Consider the following 19,621-nt stretch of genomic DNA (forward strand, 5'->3'; position numbering starts at 1 on the left):
GTGGGTCCATGGAGATGGGATGTGCAGACTGACTGACTCTGACATTTCTCTAGCAGAGTTCTGGTGAGGTAGACTGGGGAGGATACTTCATGGAATACATCTCACCATTCACACACTAATTACTCTTGGAGTGGAGCGGTTTTCATCAGACCTGGGTTAAAATACTATTTGAAATCATTCCAGATACTTTATCTGGGCTTGATTGAGCTTGCCTGGCGCAATGGAACCAATAGAATAGTTGCAAATATACAAATCCCACCCATCTGGCATTCCAGGCCGGCTAAAGCAAACGCTACTATTATTTGAAAGATTTCTAATAGTATTTGAGGTGATCCCAGGTCTGCTGGGGAGTGTACTTCAAGGAATAGATTTCACCCTTTGAACACATATCAGTCTAAGAATTGAGAAGTTCTAATTATTCATTACAACTGACTGGTGAGAAAGGCTCACATAAACACACACACCCGCTCTCTCTCTCTTCCTTATTTGACTTGAACAGACCAGACATGTTGCACTTTCTTTCAATTATTTAATTAAACATCACTTTCCTTCCTTCCTGGCCCTTTTTATTTATAACATCACATTTGGTATGACCATTGGAGATTGCTCAGAAAGCTTCACTCACGCACAATTTTCACAAACATTTTCAGGGTCCAGATTAGTAGAGCACTTCCGTGGTCAATTTTGTTGTTGTTGTTGAACCTTTCTGTTGCTATAAAAGCAGAGAGAGAGAAGGGAGAGAGAGTGTGTGTGAGAGTTCAGGAGACTGGAGAGAGGCTCTCTTTGTTGTCTTCACATACTTTCAGAAACGGAAGGAGAGTAGAGTACTGAAAGATGTCCAGGACCAGAGTACTGTAAGATGTCCAGGACTAGAGTACTTTTTGATGGAGGAGAGAATAATTTAAATAGGAAGAAATAAAATGGAAAAAAACATGAATGCCTGAAATAGTGTCCTTGTTAGTACTGTGGGAAAGACTGTGGTCCAATGTAGATGTACTTGGCTGTGTGTGTTTATGTGTTTGAATGAAAGCTACCATACGTAATGCATCATGTAAGAGAAGCCAGCCAGCGCTCACTCTCCCCTCTCTCACCTCCCCTCACACACGCACACACACACACACACACACTCCCCTCACCTCTGCGTCTTTACTGAAGGTTGAATTACCTGATGCTCACAAGTGGCCCGTGTTCCTCCTCTAGTCTAGGAATGGTAACAGTGCTCTCTACACACACACACAGTAGAGGTGTATTTCAAGGGGAAGTGGGTCAGGGGTGTTACACAGTCATTTGTTTAGGCAGACCGCTGTAGAGAGCCATCTGTGGAGGCGGAGACTCTGAGCCCTGTAATTCAGCAGGGCAGCTGGGGAGCTGCAGATGGCCGAAATGGTGGTGGAGGAATAACCAGGGGAAGAGGTGGTTGTGGAGAAAGAGAGGAGTAAGAGGGGGAAGAGGAGGGGGGATATATGAAAGAGGGAGGAGAGAGGGAAGGTGGTGCAGGACAAAGAGAGGGAAGGTGGTGCAGACAACAGAGGGGTAAGGTGGTGCAGACAACAGAGGGGGAAGGTGGTGCAGACAACAGAGGGGGAAGGTGGTGCAGACAACAGAGGGGGAAGGTGGTGCAGACAACAGAGGGGGAAGGTGGTGCAGACAACAGAGGGGGAAGGTGGTGCAGACAACAGAGGGGGAAGGTGGTGCAGGACACAGAGGGGGAAGGTGGTGCAGGACACAGAGGGGGAAGGTGGTGCAGGACACAGAGGGGGAAGGTGGTGCAGGACACAGAGGGGGAAGGTGGTGCAGGACACAGAGGGGGAAGGTGGTGCAGGACACAGAGGGGGAAGGTGGTGCAGGACACAGAGGGGGAAGGTGGTGCAGGACACAGAGGGGGAAGGTGGTGCAGGACACAGAGAGGGGGAAGGTGGTGCAGGACACAGAGGGGGGGAAGGTGGTGCAGGACAAAGAGGAGGAAGGTGGTGCAGGACACAGAGGGGGAAGGTGGTGCAGGACAGAGAGGGGGAAGGTGGTGCAGGACACAGAGGGGGAAGGTGAGGGGAGAGACAGGGTGGCCGGGTTGCGTTCCTATCGTATAAGTTAGTCCCTCAGTGTATACTGACATTAGAAATGCCTGTATTGGGCCTCCTGAGTGGTGCAGCGGTCTAAGGCACAGCAACGCAGTGCTAGAGGCGTCACTACAGACCCGGGATCCATCCCAGGCTGTGCCGCAGCCGGCCGCGACCGGGAGACCCATGAAGCGGCGCACAATTGGCCCAGCATCGTCCGGGTTAGGGGAGGGTTTGGCCGGCCGGGATGACCTTGTCCCATTGCGCTCTAGCGACTCCTTGTGGCGGATAGTTGTACAGTGTTTCCTCCGACACATTGGTGCAGCTGGCTTCCGGGTTAAGCAAGAAGCAGTGCGGCTTGGCAGGGTCGTGTTTCGGAGGATGCATGGCTCTCAACAGCTTTTGATTGTCGATAGCTAGGTCTAGTACCTGGTTCTGACTGTCTGTCTGGTGGCCAACCTGCCTATACTGATAGATAGGCCTAGTGCATGGTTCTGACTGTCTGTCTGGTGGCTGACCTGCCTATACTGATAGATAGGCCTAGTATATGGTTCTGACTCTGTGGGTCCAACCTGCCTATACTGATAGATAGGCCTAGTACATGGTTCTGACTGTCTACCTGGTGGCCAACCTGCCTATACTGATAGATAGGCCTAGTACATGGTTCTGACTGTCTGTCTGGTGGCTGACCTGCCTATACTGATAGATAGGCCTAGTACATGGTTCTGACTGTCTGTCTGGTGGCCAACCTGCCTATACTGATAGATAGGCCTAGTACATGGTTCTGACTGTCTGTCTGGTGGCTGACCTGCCTATACTGATAGATAGGCCTAGTACATGGTTCTGACTGTCTACCTGGTGGCCAACCTGCCTATACTGATAGATAGGCCTAGTACATGGTTCTGACTGTCTGTCTGGTGGCTGACCTGCCTATACTGATAGATAGGCCTAGTACATGGTTCTGACTGTCTGTCTGGTGGCCAACCTGCCTAAACTGATAGATAGGCCTAGTACATGGTTCTGACTGTCTGTCTGGTGGCTGACCTGCCTATACTGATAGATAGGCCTAGTACATGGTTCTGACTGTCTGTCTGGTGGCCAACCTGCCTATACTGATAGATAGGCCTAGTACATGGTTCTGACTGTCTGTCTGGTGGCTGACCTGCCTATACTGATAGATAGGCCTAGTACATGGTTCTGACTGTCTACCTGGTGGCCAACCTGCCTATACTGATAGATAGGCCTAGTACATGGTTCTGACTGTCTGTCTGGTGGCTGACCTGCCTATACTGATAGATAGGCCTAGTACATGGTTCTGACTGTCTGTCTGGTGGCTGACCTGCCTATACTGATAGATAGGCCTAGTACATGGTTCTGACTGTCTGTCTGGTGGCTGACCTGCCTATACTGTGCCCCTCCCTTCTCCCTCGCTAGCTCGTTATGAAAGATGTGAGTGTTTGGGTTCTCGGAAGTACGGCAACTAATCAGTCTCCTCCGTTCAAAAAGTACTGTATCTTAGGAGTAGATTCCTAGCGGAATCGAATCTTGACTCTCAGAAATGGGAGTCGACGTGCAAGGTGTCGAGGAATCAATGATTTGGGAGTCTACTCGATTAATAGGTCGTTAACAGTTGGAAAAATGGCAGAAAAGGGTTGTAGTTTAAACGTTAAGAAATGTTTTCCATTTGTCATATCCCTAATTAGAAACAATAATAGGGGACGTTTTGGTTGAAACAATAACCCGATGGAGTCAGCCCAGTGTCTGTCAGACTGTCAGTACCCAGCCACTACCAGGACCCCATGCCTGGTCTGAGATCATTGAGATAGGAGCAGCTCAGCAGGGCCAGGTCACAATACCCCAGATGGCTCCATAACTTAGCCAGACAACACAACACGTCTCCTATCTCTACCATAGCCAGACAACACAACACGTCTCCTATCTCTACCAGTGGCGGCTCCTGAAAAAATTCTCAGGGGGGGGCAATTTTTCTGATGATTTAGGTGACCTACACACATTTAAAAAAAGATATGTCCAGCAACAACATGAAGACAGGGGCAGCATATAAGTCAATACTGATATACACATTACTTGCTTCAAAAAGGCCTCATGGTTGAATTGGAAATATGTGCACCTGAGCATAATTCACAACAAGCAAGCAGGAGCTTTTGATAGAGGCTACTGAAAACATTGATGCAAGTTATTGGTAATAAGAAATTTTTATAGACTTCCATATTCTGCCCTCTTGTATAGATTTGTGAAAATGAACAGTGATAGACATTTTGCCTGAAAACAGAATTTGAAAATAATTTATAGAAAAGGTAAACACAGCTATCTGTATGGCTTTGTAAAAATGAACAACCATATTCTGGCCAATTGTATAGATTTGTAAATATGAACAACCATATTCTGGCCAATTGTATAGATTTGTAAAAATGAACATGAACAGATATTTTTTTATTTTTTTACTTTTTTAAAAATGAAAAATAACTATTTTAAACAACATCAACTGTGAACTGATTTGGGCGTGTGTGTGTTAAAGAGACAGACAGGGAGGGACAAAGAGAGAGAGAGGCTACATTACTTGTACTGAAACTGTTCTCTTCTCTCTTTCAATGCAGCAAAGCGGTCAATGACTTTCTCATTGAAATCAGGCATGCTGAGGACTAGTTTACTAGTTACTTTTTTGATGCGAGAAGTAGCTTGCTGCATGATCAAATTCAGCTGATGTGCATAGCAATGCATGTAATGGGCATTCTTGAAATGCTCACGCACCTTTTGCTGCACACCAGCCTTCTCTCCCCTCATCACACTGGCTCCATCGTAAGCTTGCGCAATGAGTTTGACTTTCTCGTCGTCGGCAAAAAGACCGTTCAGTCTCTCCAAAAGCACACTGGCGATTGAGACTGAGGTTGATTCCGAGATGGGAAGGAACTCAAAAAAGCGCTCCTGAACTTTGTGGTTGCTATCTATGTACCTCAGCACAAGCACCAGCTGTGTCTGTGTAGAAACGTCCGTGGTCTCGTCAGCTTGGATAGCTACGAAGTTCGCCGACTTCACCTCCTCCACAATATGTTCCCTCATGACCGCTAGCATACACTCCAGTAGCTCGTTTTGAATGGTCTTTGATGTGCCCTTGAAAACTTTAGCATTTTTAAGATGGTCATCAAACACCTCATCTAATTGTGCCACAAAGTTGACAAGTCCAAGAAAAATACCAGGGTTGGTGGAGCCCTCAGTTTCATCTTTGCCTCGCAAAGCTAGCCATCTTGACAGTAGTACGTGAATTGATTGACGCTGCTACCCGCTCTTTTCTTAGTTATGTTCATGGTTACTTATGTTACGTATGACGAAAGCGCGTAAGTGCAAGCCCTCCCGGAACCCATAGAGATTGTATTGAAAGCTCTGATATTTGAAAAAAAAAAGATTTTACATGAGAGTCTATGAGAGACTTCTGGGGCGATTTTCAACCTGACTGAAATCGCCCCAAAAGGGGCGGGGCCATTTGAAGCACGACTTTAGCCTGATTGGACATTTAGTGGCAGATCAGACGTCTAGATTAGAACACTGATAACTACTGTTGCCGTGATATAATTGATTAGGAAAAAAATCCCTTCCTTTTCCCGTTTGGCAGTGCGTCGCCCATATCGCCCTAATGAACACACCGCCCCTGATCTCTACCATAGCCAGACAACACAACACATCTCCTATCTCTACCATAGCCAGACAACACAACACATCTCCTATCTCTACCATAGCCAGACAACACAACACGTCTCCTATCTCTACCATAGCCAGACAACACAACACATCTCCTATCTCTACCATAGCCAGACAACACAACACATCTCCTATCTCTACCATAGCCAGACAACACAACACATCTCCTATCTCTACCATAGCCAGCTAACACAACACATCTCCTATTTCTCTACCATAGCCAGACAACACAACACGTCTTCTACTTAATTTACCAAGGTCTCTTTCACAAGGGATCCCTTCATACACATCATTTACAAAATACAATATAATACAAATATACACAGATTACAACTAGAACACAGCCAACATAGCCAGACAACACTCTCCATCTCCATGTCATCCTGACTGTCTCTACCAACGTCAGTGGGGTCATCCTGACTGTCTCTACCAACGTCAGTGGGGTCATCCTGACTGTCTCTACCAACGTCAGTGGGGTCATCCTGACTGTCTCTACCAACGTCAGTGGGGTCATCCTGACTGTCTCTACCAACGTCAGTGGGGAAATCTAGGGCCTCTCTGATGGTGAAGGACATGTTTTATAGCTATGGAGCAGAGATTATTATGTATGTAGAGAGATTAGGTAGTTTTCTCGCTTAAATAATTATTGTGCTTGCTAGGTTAATGATTGACACATTTTCTTTCACATTTTTATCAGACCAATTGTGTTTATCTGACTGTTTTTTAAATGGTTGAATAATAATAACATGATAAATTGTTGACTACAGTATTTCTTTATGGATATTGCTATAGGAAAGCATATCACATATCCGTGGTGGTAGATGGCCTCCCTCAGGTAAATAGGCTGTATTATCACCACACAAAAATAATTGGGCCAGTTACATAAGTGACAAGCTTCCATGATCAATGGGAAGTGTGAGAATCAAACTGATTAAGTAAAGTGAGCTTCACTTTCAAAGGTTGACCATTATAATTCCCTCCAGTGTTTGGCTGTCTCACACACACACACACACACACACACACACACACACACACACACACACACACACACAGGGACGACGATGTGTTTACGGTCCAGATAACAGCACTTGCTATTTACCCAATAAATCATATCCAAGGAGACACACCAATACTAACTGCTACAATACAATCCTTCACACGTAGCTAACTGCTAAAGTACAATACTTTACACATAGCTAACTGCTACAATACAATACTTTACACGTAGCTAACTGCTACAATACAATACTTTACACGTAGCTAACTGCTAAAGTACAATACTTTACACGTAGCTAACTGCTACAATACAATACTTTTACACGTAGCTAACTGCTACAATACAATACTTTACACGTAGCTAACTGCTAAAGTACAATACTTCACACCTAGCTAACTGCTGCAATACAATATTTCACATTTAGCTAACTGCTAGAATACAAGACTTCACATTTAGCTAACTGCTACAATGCAAGACTTCACACATAGCTAACTGCTACAATACAAGACTTCACACGTAGCTAACTGCTACATTACAAGACTTCACACGTAGCTAACTGCTACAATACAAGACTTCACACGTAGCTAACTGTTACAATACAAGACTTCACACGTAACTAACTGCTACAATACAATACTTCACACGTAGCTAACTGCTACAATACAATACTTCACACGTAGCTAACTGCTACAATACAATACTTAACACGTAACTAACTCCTACAATACAAGACTTCAAACGTAGCTAACTGCTACAATACAATACTTCACACGTAGCTAACTGCTACAATACAAGACTTCACACGTAGCTAACTGCTACAATACAATACTTCACACGTAGCTAACTGCATCAATACAATACTTCACACGTAGCTAACTGCTACAATACGAGACTCACACGTAGCTAACTGCTACCTACAATACAAGACTTCACACGTAGCTAACTGTTACAATACAAGACTTCACACATAGCTAACTGTTACAATACAAGACTTCACACATAGCTAACTGCTACAATACAAGACTTCACACGTAGCTAACTGTTACAATGCAGGCTAAGCCGTCTTTAGTAGGCTCCAAGCACTGGTTTCTTAATTGTATTTTCTTTATTTTATGTCAGGGACTGAGCACAAAAAATATTGCACCATATTTAGCTAAATATCTCATTGCTATATTGCATCTCCAGCTTTAGAGTGGACCTCAACACTTTCTCTCCAGATTTAGTTTTGGGTTAAATCACTGGCAAAGCCTGTTTCCAATCACATTGTTTGGACTCCCACCCCATTCCTCTGCCCAGCAGTATCTGTCCGTACAGCTCCTATTTATTTATTACATCACAACTCCTTTGATTTCCTTCTTATCCATGTAAACTCCCTTCCTTTCCCTTCCTGGGAACGGCTCAACGGGTAAGACTGGGGATTCACCAAACTCTGACAGAATAGGAAGCCTCCAAAGCCTAATGGCAGTCGACCGCCAATCTCCTCTTTCCTCCCCCTCTTCCTCTTCCTCCTCCTCCTCCTCCTCTCCTCCTCTCCATTTAGAGCTGAATAGAGCAACTGACTGGCCACTCTCTAGTGAATAGAGTGCCATTTGGTACACACCCTCAGCCTGTCATGGACACCTCAGCCCTCCAGCCCTGCAGACAAGTCAATTACACAGTTTACCCACTTCTTTTCAAATGGGCTTTTTTCTTGTCTTTCTTTTTTGTTGCACTGTGGTGACTGGAGAGCGGCTTAGCTATTACCCAGGATTCTCCTTGTCTGCACACACACACACACATAACAACCTTATTTATAGCTGTAGGGACAGTCTAAGATGGTTTGCATGGTTGGTTTGGGTTGTGCCTTAGAAAGGATTTCTGTGACAACTTGGATTTTCTTTCCTTAGCACACGCTTTGAAGTCACCTTAAATCTCCTAGCCAGATTCTAGTGCAACACTGTATATGATAGTTCATGGTCAAACTGTTTCTCTATCGTTTTGGCTAAAATTGTGATTTTCTACCTTACAGTTCAGTCATTATTTTATTTTTTTAAATTCTAAAGAAAACAGCAGCAGTTGCTGGCATGCCCATCCAGTCCCTCACCTCTCTGTCTTTAAACATATTATTTAGATATATATCTAAGCCTACAGTACATTAACTGTGTTTGTTGCTAAGATTCTGTCAACTGTGACTAAAACATCCTATATTAGGTAGATACCTACAGTACATATGAGATGTGTTGTTGCTAAGATACAAGCCTGCAGAGCATATGAGATGTGCTGTTGCTAAGATGCAAGCCTGCAGTACATATGAGATGTGTTGTTGCTAAGATACAAGCCTGCAGTACATATGAGGGCGGCAGGTAGCTTAGTGGTTAAGAGCGTTGTGCCAGTAACCTAAAGGTCGCTGGTTCTAATCCCCGAGCCGACTAGGTGAAAAATCTGTCGATGTGCCCTTGAGCAAGGCACTTACCCTAATTGCTCATGTAAGTCACTCTGGATAAGAGCGTCTGCTAAATGACTAAAATGTAAATGTAAATATGAGATGTGTTGTTGCTAGGATACAAGCCTGCAGTACATTTGAGATGTGTTGTTGCTAAGATACAAGCCTGCGGTACATACAGTACCAGTCAAATGTTTGGACACACCTACTCATTCCAGGGTTTTTCTTTATTTTTACTATTTTCTACAAAAAAGTGTTAAAACAAATATTTTACGTTGCGATTCTTCAAAGTAGCCATCCTTTGCCTTGATGACAGCTTTTTTGCACACTCTTGGCACTCTCTCAACCGGCTTCACCTGGAATGCTTTTCCAACAGTCTTGAAGCAGTTCCCACATATGCTGAGCACTTGTTGGCTGCTTTTCCTTCACTCTGCGGTCCAACTCATCCCAAACCATCACAATTGGTTTGAGTTTGGGGCATTGTGGAGGGCAGGTCATCTGATGCAGCACTCCATCACGCTCCTTCTTGGTAAAATAGCCCTTACTCAGCCTGGAGTGTTGGGTCATTGTCCTGTTGAAGAACTACTGATAGTCCCACTAAGCCCAAACCAGATGGGATGGCATATCACTGCAGAATGCTGTGGTAGCCATGCTGGTTAAGTGTGCCTTGATTTCTAAATAAATCACAGACAGTGTCACCAGCAAAGCACCGCTACACCATAACACCTCCTCCTCCATGCTTTACGGTGGGAAATGCACATGCGGAGATCATCCGTTCACCCACACCGTGTCTCACAAAGCCACGACGGTTGGAACCAAAAATGTGGAGACCAAAGGACACATTTCCACCGGTCTAATGTCCATGTTTCTTGGACCAAGCAAGTATCTTCTTCTTGTTGGTGTCCTTTAGTAGTGGTTTCTTTGCAGCAATTCGACCATGAAGGCCTGATTCACACAGTCTCCTCTGAATAGTTGATGTTGAGATGTGTCTGTTACTTGAACTCTGTGAAGCATTTATTTGGGCTGCAATTTCTGAGGCTGGTATCTCTAATTAACTTATCCTCTGCAGCAGAGGTAACTCTGGGTCTTCTATTCCTGTGGCGGTCCTCATGAGAGCCAATTTCATCATAGCACTTAATGGTTTTTGCGACTGGACTTGAAGAAACTTTCAAAGTTCTTGAAATGTTCCATATTGACTGACCTTCATGTCTTAAAGTAATGAAGAACTGTTGTTTCTCTTTGCTTATTTCAGCTGATCTTGCCATAATATGGACTTAGTCTTTTACCAAATAGGGCTATCTTCTGTATACCCCCCCTACCTTGTCACAACACAACAGATGGGCTCCCGAGTGGCGCAGTGGACTAAGGCACTGCATCTCAGTGCTTGAGGCGTCACTACAGACCCCCTGGTTCGATTCCAGGCTGTATCACAACCGGCCGTGATTGGGAGTCCCATAGGGCAGCGCACAATTGGCCCAGCGTCGTCCGGGTTTGGCCAGTGTAGGCCGTCATTGTAAATAAGAATTTGTTCTTAACTGACTTGCCTAGTTACATCAAGGTTAAATTAATTAAAAAATTAAAAAATGCATTAAGAAGGAAAGAAATTCCACAAATTAACTTTTAAGAAGGCACACCTGTTAATTGAAATGCATTCCAGGTGACTACCTCATGAAGCCGGTTGAGAGAATGCCAAGAGTGTGCAAAGCTGTCATCAAGGCAAAGGGTGGCTATTTGAAGAATCTCAAATTTAAAATATATTTTGATTTGTTTAACACTTTTTTGGTTACTACATGATTCCATATGAGTTATTTCATAGTGTTGATGTCTTCACTATTGTTTTACAATGTAGAATATTTAAAAAATAAAGAAAAACCCTTGAATGAGTAGGAGTGTCCAAACTTTTGACTGGTACTGTATGACATAAAAACACCATGTATTACGTATAGGTCTGCAGTACATTATGACATATGAGTTGTGTTAATGGCTAAGATTCTGTGAGCTGTGACTTCACCTGGAAGGTTATCCAGGGTTCAGCCCGATCCACAGTGACAGTGACATAGCTTTCTACTTTACCAGAAGAGTTGTTGTCTTTTTCAGTTACCGTGACACAGTTAGCCCGAGGCTGGGTTCCTCTACGGCGTTAACAGCCCCTCTAAGGCACATAAGTCAGGACAGGGGCACTTAAAGTTCCATTCTGGGATTTGAAAAACAAAAAAAAGGGTAGCCCTGCCACTTGTTTTGGTATACAGCTGAGGGATGGGGCTAGGGAAATGTAACCCCTCGCAAATGCAAGGGGAATTCCTACGTTTTATTTTTTTAAGAATCAATGGGTACATATCAAGAATTGGAATGACCATTGAACAGATTTTCAGATCCCAGATTGTAGCCTTAAGTGAGGACAGGGCCATCGTTAGTTAACACAGTTGCACAGCAAGTGCTCTGCTTGGGTAATAAGACTGCATGCAAGTGATTGCTTTGTCACACTTAATCGTACATACACTGCCACTCTGCGTTTCTTATTAAGGTTCATTGACCGTTGAAACTGATACGAACCCATTCCAACCCACCCTATTGGTTCTTACATCAATGTTTCTTCAACATGAAAACCAAAACCTACATGTGAATACCTCCATATTCCCACTTCATGGAATACATTGCTACATACTGTAGTGAGGAACTCTTTCATTTTTAGTAAACTCATAACTAGAATAATAACATTGATTAAAAGCAAAGATATTGAAATATATTAATGCCCCCCCCCCCCCCCAGAAATCAATTTACAGGGTCCAATCACTCTGCTTCATCTTAACCTCGCAGTAACACTTGATGTGAAACGTACTTAAACCTGTTCTATCTGCCTCGCCTTGGATTGAGAATATCGCTCGTGGACACAGGGTTGTTAGTTGGTTGTTACTTTGCCAGTGCTCCAACCCCTCACACACTGACTCATACATAAGAAGGTAGTCTAAAATAAATGCATTAGGATGTTAGATTCACACCAGTTTCTGGTCTTACTTTCCCTGCTTTTGGTGTTACTTTGCTTTCTAAATCATAAGAAGGTAGTCTGAACCCTACAACCATTAGAATAGCAATCTCAATGACAACCATTACGATGTCAATTTGTGATCTTTTTTTTTGGTCTTTTGGTCTGACTGGTCTTTTTAGTGCATTTGGTTTATAATGGCTCCTACTTACATCCCATTAACTGTTACATTATCATCATGATTCAAACAGATGCTGCAGTGCCTGTAATTTATGTAGGAGGCAGTCTCTTGAGGCTACCTTGTAATGGCGGCGGCGATGGGTCGCTACCATTTACTATAATGGCGTTAATTGCTCCCAGAATAAGATCCTTTAACATTTAAAGACATAATGGCTGCGTTTACACAGGCAAGGCCAATTCTGATTGTTTGCGCAATCATTGTCAAAAGACCTGATCTGATTGGTCAAAAGACCAATTATTGAAAGAAATATCAGAATTTGGCTGCCTGTGTAAACGCAGCCATAGTGACTTCAGTGAACTCCCAAGGCTGGCCATGTTGTGCTGTTGAAACATACAAATATACATATAAATATATGTTTGAGTAATTTAATATACATTTGTCATTCCAAACGCACAAAACGTTAAGTGTAAATTAAGTTTAGAGAACTAAGGTTAGAGTTGTACATGTATCTCCTGATGTCAGGCTAATGCTAATGTTAGCAAAGACTCATTCATTTTCTTTCTGTTTTTTTGTCTTTTCTTTTCAGACGAATGCACAGTGACAAGATCGTACCTTTTCCTCCACAAGTTCTGGTTCTTCAGTACCATCTACTACTTTGGTAACTGGGTGTTTATTGGGGTATGTTGGAAACTCAAAGATTTGGTTGACAATGTTCTTGCCAAAATATAACTGATGGTGTGACTGTAAGTGCAATTTCTAGTGTAAAGGCAGGTCATATTTACTGAGTACTGCTGAGGCTGCTAGAATTAGAGCTGCAATTGATTCATTGATTGATTTATTAAATTGATTGGACATTTAAAGATGACTCCCGTACTAGCGTCCTACATACTTAAACTGCATGCTAATTTCGGCGTTTGATCTAGACTCGTCTTTTTCAACAGCTGATAATCAGATAAATTGACGGGCTGTACCAAAATGAATGAATGGCGGGAGTCAGTGCAATCGCGCATTAGATTACGCATTCAGAGTATTATTTTCAAAATGTCACATACTATAAAACGTTATTTTTTCGCATTCTATTTATATAGTACGCTAGTATGGGTATTGGGAGACGGCCTATGACTTATTTCCATGTTTTCCACCTGTAGGTTCTCGTCATTGGCCTGGTGGTGTTTGATTGATTGATTTGTAACTTTCCATGTTTTCCACCTATAGGTTTTCCTCATCGGCCTGGTAGTGTCATGTTGTAAGGGGAAGAAATCAGTGATCGAAGGAGAGGTGGAGGCAGACGACTCTGACATGAGTGAAGATGAATATGTCCACTGACAATACCACATCCTGCCAGACCTGGGTTCAATCAAATACTATTTGAAATATTTTAAATACTTTTGCTTTAGCCTGCCTGGGAGTGCCGTGTGGGCGGGGTTTGCACGTTCGGGACTTTTCTGTGGGTTCACCTGCAAATTGCAAGCTTAATCAAATACAGTTTAAGTATTCGAAATTATTTTAAACGGTGTGCCCTAATGAATATGACCCAGGTCTGCTACCTGCATGGACCAGGAGACATTTAAACCGGATTGATCTTAAAATGGATGCTTGTATGATGGTTTCTGTTAGAAATGGTTTGGTATAACATAAGAATTTGACAAGTGGATTGTTCATACAATGCAGTAAAACTTTGAAACTATGAATTTAATTGGAACTTTTGTTTTCTGTTTTCTGCCTGAGATTGCTTAATATCACACAACGTTGTGTTGGTACTGATTTATTATAACGGGAGAGAGTGATTGTGAGGTTGCTTTTTTAGTATTAGGGCAACTTTTTAGTTCTTTGTTCAGTCAGGTGTCTTTGTTCAGAGCAGTATGTGAACCCTGCCTGCGTCCCAAATGGCACCTATTTTGTATATAGTGCACTTATTTTGACCAAAGCCCTTTTGGACCCTGGTCAAAAGTAGTGCACTATATAGGGATTAGTGTGCCATTTGGGATGGAACCCTATTTGTATTACTATGGGGATTTGCCTGTTGTTTCAAACGTCATCTGCACCAATTCCATGTTTTTATGTTTCCAAAAAGAAAGATTTAAAGTTGCAAAATTCGGGTATATTTTTCTAAATGGGAGGATTACGGATTTCCTGCTTATTCCCTCACTATTCTGTGAATCTTCCAATCAGGAATAAAAACAGGGAATTTTGGGAAAGTAACCAACATTTTGCAACCCTAAGAAAGATCCATGGTTGATAACAAAATGGTGGATTATTAAACAAGCTTTATCCTGTGGTACTGGAAGTTCTGGGTAATATAAAGAGAAGATGTTGTTGGGGAAACATTCCAGGCTCACTTTATGTTTCTTATTTATTCTAATTCATCACATTTTTGTAGTCATGTGCATTTATGTAATATATGGCTCGATAAATGTTTAGCCTATAACAAATGTATTATTTTTAAGATCACTTACTTGGCACATTCAGCATGTTAACTTACAGCAACAAATATGGGCATGTATTTCATACCATATGGATAATGCATATTGCGGGGTTAAAATATATATTCTCTTATCCCTGGTTTTGGTCATGTTTGGTCGGGCTTAACTTGACTAACTGTTATTGCATTGATTTGCTGTAAAGTTATCTTAAGATGAACTGAGCATAATATCACTTGACTACTGATCACGATGTCAATTTACTTTATGAATTTGGAATAAAATATAAATTCTGAATTTATTATTGCTGTATTTACATTGTTAATCTATCACTTTCTAACGTTAATTCAGGGATTGCTTTGGACCTCGAAGTTGTGGTTGGCGTTGGCGTAGCCATTTTTCCTCAAGGACTAGACATTAGTGATATTTATTGTGTCCTCTTTAAAACTGTTAATAAAGAGGCTGGCCTATCTTATTTTGTGTACCATGCACTTTTCATCACTGTACTAGATACCAGTGCATCGATTTAATCTGTCACAGTGGTCATTATTAACCTACAAGATGGCATGTAGCCGGCTTTAGTACAGTTGATATTAAAAAGTGCTGACTCATCGCAGGCTGTAGTATTTATTTACCTTCTAGTCATCACCATGGTGAAGCTTAATCAATGGCTTCTAGTACTAATGCGTGTACACAGATATAAAATATGAAGGATCAGCACAGTGGTGATTCCTGGGGCTACATACTATAGAAAAAAAGACTGGTGTTAAGAAAGACCTTAAGTCTCCACTATCCCCTGTACACAGATACACACTCTTCATTCTCTGAAGCAGCCCAATTATCTGACATCTGGTTGGTAGGTTGGTCCAAGAATGCACTGCATCTGTTCCAGGTGAGAACATGAAAAACACACACAACAGATGGGAAGGATCCAGAGAAGAAATAACTAGCACTATGGCTGTGTTTACACAGGCAGCCCAATAAATAACTACATGTCCTGCTGTACTATACTATTCTATGGTCATCCTGGAATATTGTGTGGTTTTGTTGAGTTATGGAACAATGAGCTGATTCCTACCACGGCCGTTTTGAAAGGTTTTTCATAAGACACTAAAGGTCATCATTCATTTGTGATATGGGTCAAAGGTGGGACAGAAATACTGACAAGTGAAAACACAATATACAGCTCAAATCAAATCACAGTTTATTGGTCCATACACATATATTTGCAGATGTTATCGCAGGTGCCGCGAAATGCTTATGTTTCTAGCTCCAACAGTGCAGTAATACTGAACAATACAAAACAATACGCACACATAATGAAACTAAAGAAATCAGAATGAGCAACTTCTGGAATATAAATATATATATGCACAGTCAGGGTTCTGTTTCTGTTTTAGAACACACTTAGAAAGTGACTTAATAATGCAATATTCTGCACAGGTCACGTTTGTTTATTCCTGTTTGTCTGGTTTTCCATTCTATTGTTGTGGTCCTTTGGGTTGGACAGAGAGTGAACAATACCTTTCCCACTCTGAGAGGCAGTCAAAGTCCATCTTCTACAACAGACATCCTGACCAGAGGGACCTTTAGGCAATGCTTTAAAATGTTTTATTCATGGTTTTTACAGACCCCAGAGCTTGCAGTACTCACAAACAGGCTGGCTGAGATCACTACACTTAAAAAGAGGTCCATTTGTGTTGTTCCTTTGAGAGACCAGCATGGGGTTAGTGGTTCTCCCAGTTAAATCAACTCGAGAACTTTGGTTTTGACATCTTGGCCTTCATTGTATAACATCCTTATTGTTTGATGAACTGATGAAGGGAGAGATCGCTAGTGTTCTACACAGAAATGGACTCTAGATGGACTTGTTACATGTACTGTGGATGGATGAACAGCTAATCTCTCACAACGTTGCTGGAGGGCTATTGGTTTCACATTATCTTATGTTACATTGTCCATCATGCCTTTTTGGGTCAGCTTTTGTCCCATCTTTCAAAAGCCAAACTAGTGGTCTAAGGCTATTGTATATCACATGAAAAGAATCATAAAGCTACAAGCATTATGACATTAATGTCTGAGCCATTTACAAAATGTTGTAAATTGATAGGTTGCCATTCTCAATTGCTCTGACAAGATGTACTGTATACGGTGTCTTGTAAACGTCTTTCCGTTTCAATCATTATTTCATACGTTTTTCTACAGAGAATAAAACGTTTTCTTGACCGTACACAATGTATATTATACTGGGTTAGTGATGTCTTGTTGGGAGATGTATGGTACATAATGTATATTATACTGTGTTAGTGATGTCTTGTTGGGAGATGTATGGTACATAATGTATATTATACTGTGTTAGTGATGTCTTGATGGGAGATGTATGGTACATAATGTATATTATACTGTGTTAGTGATGTCTTGTTGGGAGATGTATGGTACATAATGTATATTATACTGTGTTAGTGATGTCTTGTTGGGAGATGTATGGTACATAATGTATATTATACTGTGTTAGTGATGTCTTGTTGGGAGATGTATGGTACATAATGTATATTATACTGTGTTAGTGATGTCTTGTTGGGAGATGTATGGTACATAATGTATATTATACTGTGTTAGTGATGTCTTGTTGGGAGATGTATGGTACATAATGTATATTATACTGTGTTAGTGATGTCTTGTTGGGAGATGTATGGTACATAATGTATATTATACTGTGTTAGTGATGTCTTGTTGGGAGATGTATGGTACATAATGTATATTATACTGTGTTAGTGATGTCTTGTTGGGAGATGTATGGTACATAATGTATATTATACTGTGTTAGTGATGTCTTGTTGGGAGATGTATGGTACATAATGTATATTATACTGTGTTAGTGATGTCTTGTTGGGAGATGTATGGTACATAATGTATATTATACTGTGTTAGTGATGTCTTGTTGGGAGATGTATGGTACATAATGTATATTATACTGTGTTAGTGATGTCTTGTTGGGAGGTACATTAACATAATTTATTCATGGAAGGAAATGACACAATGAGACAGAAAGGAATGTCTAAATGGAGGTGGAATTGTTGCATTTGAAAATGGATAGAATATAATGTCCTCCACAGCTCCCTTCCACTGGCACTGTTCCAGTCTTCCCTTCCACTGGCACTGTTCCAGTCTTCCCTTCCACTGGCACTGTTCCAGTCTTCCCTTCCACTGGCACTGTTCCAGTCTTCCCTTCCACTGGCACTGTTCCAGTCTTCCCTTCCACTGGCACTGTTCCAGTCTTCCCTTCCACTGGCACTGTTCTAGTCTTCCCTTACACTGGCACTGTTCCAGTCTTCCCTTCCACTGGCACTGTTCCAGTCTTCCCTTCCACTGTTCCAGTCTTCCCTTCCACTGTTCCAGTCTTCCCTTCCACTGGCATTGTTCCAGTCTTCCCTTACACTGGCACTGTTCCAGTCTTCCCTTCCACTGGCACTGTTCCAGTCTTCCCTTCCACTGGCACTGTTCCAGTCTTCCCTTCCACTGGCATTGTTCCAGTCTTCCCTTCCACTGGCACTGTTCCAGTCTTCCCTTCCACTGGCACTGTTCTAGTCTTCCCTTACACTGGCACTGTTCCAGTCTTCCCTGGAATGCATTCTAAGGAGTGTGCTAGTGTGAATATTGGAACGTAGACCCTGTGACAGTTTCTGTGAATGATGCTTGATTGACCTACTAGCCTGGTCCCAGATCTGTTTTTGTTGTCTTGTAGCCTGGTCCCAGATATGTGTGTTGTCTTATAGCCTGGTCCCAGATCTGTTTGTGTTGTCTTGTAGCCTGATCTCAGATCTTTTTGTGTTGTCTTGTAGCCTGGTCTCAAATATTTTTGTGTTGTCTTGAAGCCAGGTCCCAGATCTGTTTGTGTTGTCTTGTAGCCTGGTTCCAGACTCTTTTTCACTGACACTGGACTCTACCCACACACTCACACATACTTACACTGACACCCCAACACTCATTACACACACGCTACATACATACACACTCACACACACTCACACTCACACACTCACACTCACACACACACACACTCACACACACACACTTTCACACTAACCACATACGCTACTGCTACAGCTCAGTCTATTATCCTGTTGCCTAGTAACTTTATCCCTACCTATATGTACATATCTACAGTCGTGGTCAAAAGTTTTGAGAATGTCACAAATATTAATTTTCACAAAGTCTGCTGCCTCAGTTTTTATGATGACAATTTGCATATACTCCAGAATGTTATGAAGAGTGATCAGATGAATTGCAATTAATTGGAAAGTCCCTCTTTGCCATGAAAATGAACTTAATCCCCCAAAAACATTTCTACTGCATTTCAGCCCTGCCACAAAAGGACAAGCTGACATCATGTCAGTGATTATCTCGTTAACACAGGTGAGAGTGTTGACGAGGACAAGGCTGGAGATCACTCTGTCATGCTGATTGAGTTAGAATAACAGACTGGAAGCTTTAAAAGGAGGGTGGTGCTTGAAATCATTGTTCTTCCTCTGTTAACCATGGTTACCTGCAAGGAAACACGTGCTGTCATCATTGCTTTGCACAAAAAGGGCTTCACAGGCAAGGATGTTGCTGCTAGTAAGATTGCACCTAAATCAACCATTTATCGGATCAACAAGAACTTCAAGGAGAGAGGTTCAATTGTTGTGAAGAAGGCTTCAGGGCGCCCAAGAAAGTCCAGCAAGCGCCAGGACCGTCTCCTAAAGTTGATTCAGCAGCGGGATCGGGGCACCACCAGCGCAGAGCTTGCTCAGGAATGGCAGCAGGCAGGTGTGAGTGCATCTGCACGCACAGTTAGGCAAAGG

The 19,621-nt window shown here is 42.3% G+C and overlaps 1 protein-coding gene across 1 annotated transcript in view; it reads left to right on the forward strand.

The window, feature by feature from the left end:
- The window catches only part of LOC311125496 (lysosomal cobalamin transport escort protein LMBD1-like), a gene marked incomplete at its 5' end in the record, with an annotated part of 55,301 nt that extends 40,049 nt beyond the window's left edge, over positions 1-15,252 (forward strand). Inside the window, 2 exons of the mRNA XM_084199541.1 lie at positions 12,944-13,035; positions 13,573-15,252. Of these exons, the coding sequence (XP_084055667.1) occupies positions 12,944-13,035; positions 13,573-13,683 (203 nt within the window). The remainder of the gene's footprint in view (positions 1-12,943; positions 13,036-13,572) is intronic.
- Positions 15,253-19,621: the final 4,369 nt, after the last annotated feature.

This window comes from Coregonus lavaretus, assembly GCF_964263955.1.
Source record: "Coregonus lavaretus genome assembly, contig: HAP1_SCAFFOLD_1320, whole genome shotgun sequence".
Classification (NCBI taxonomy): domain Eukaryota; kingdom Metazoa; phylum Chordata; class Actinopteri; order Salmoniformes; family Salmonidae; genus Coregonus; species Coregonus lavaretus.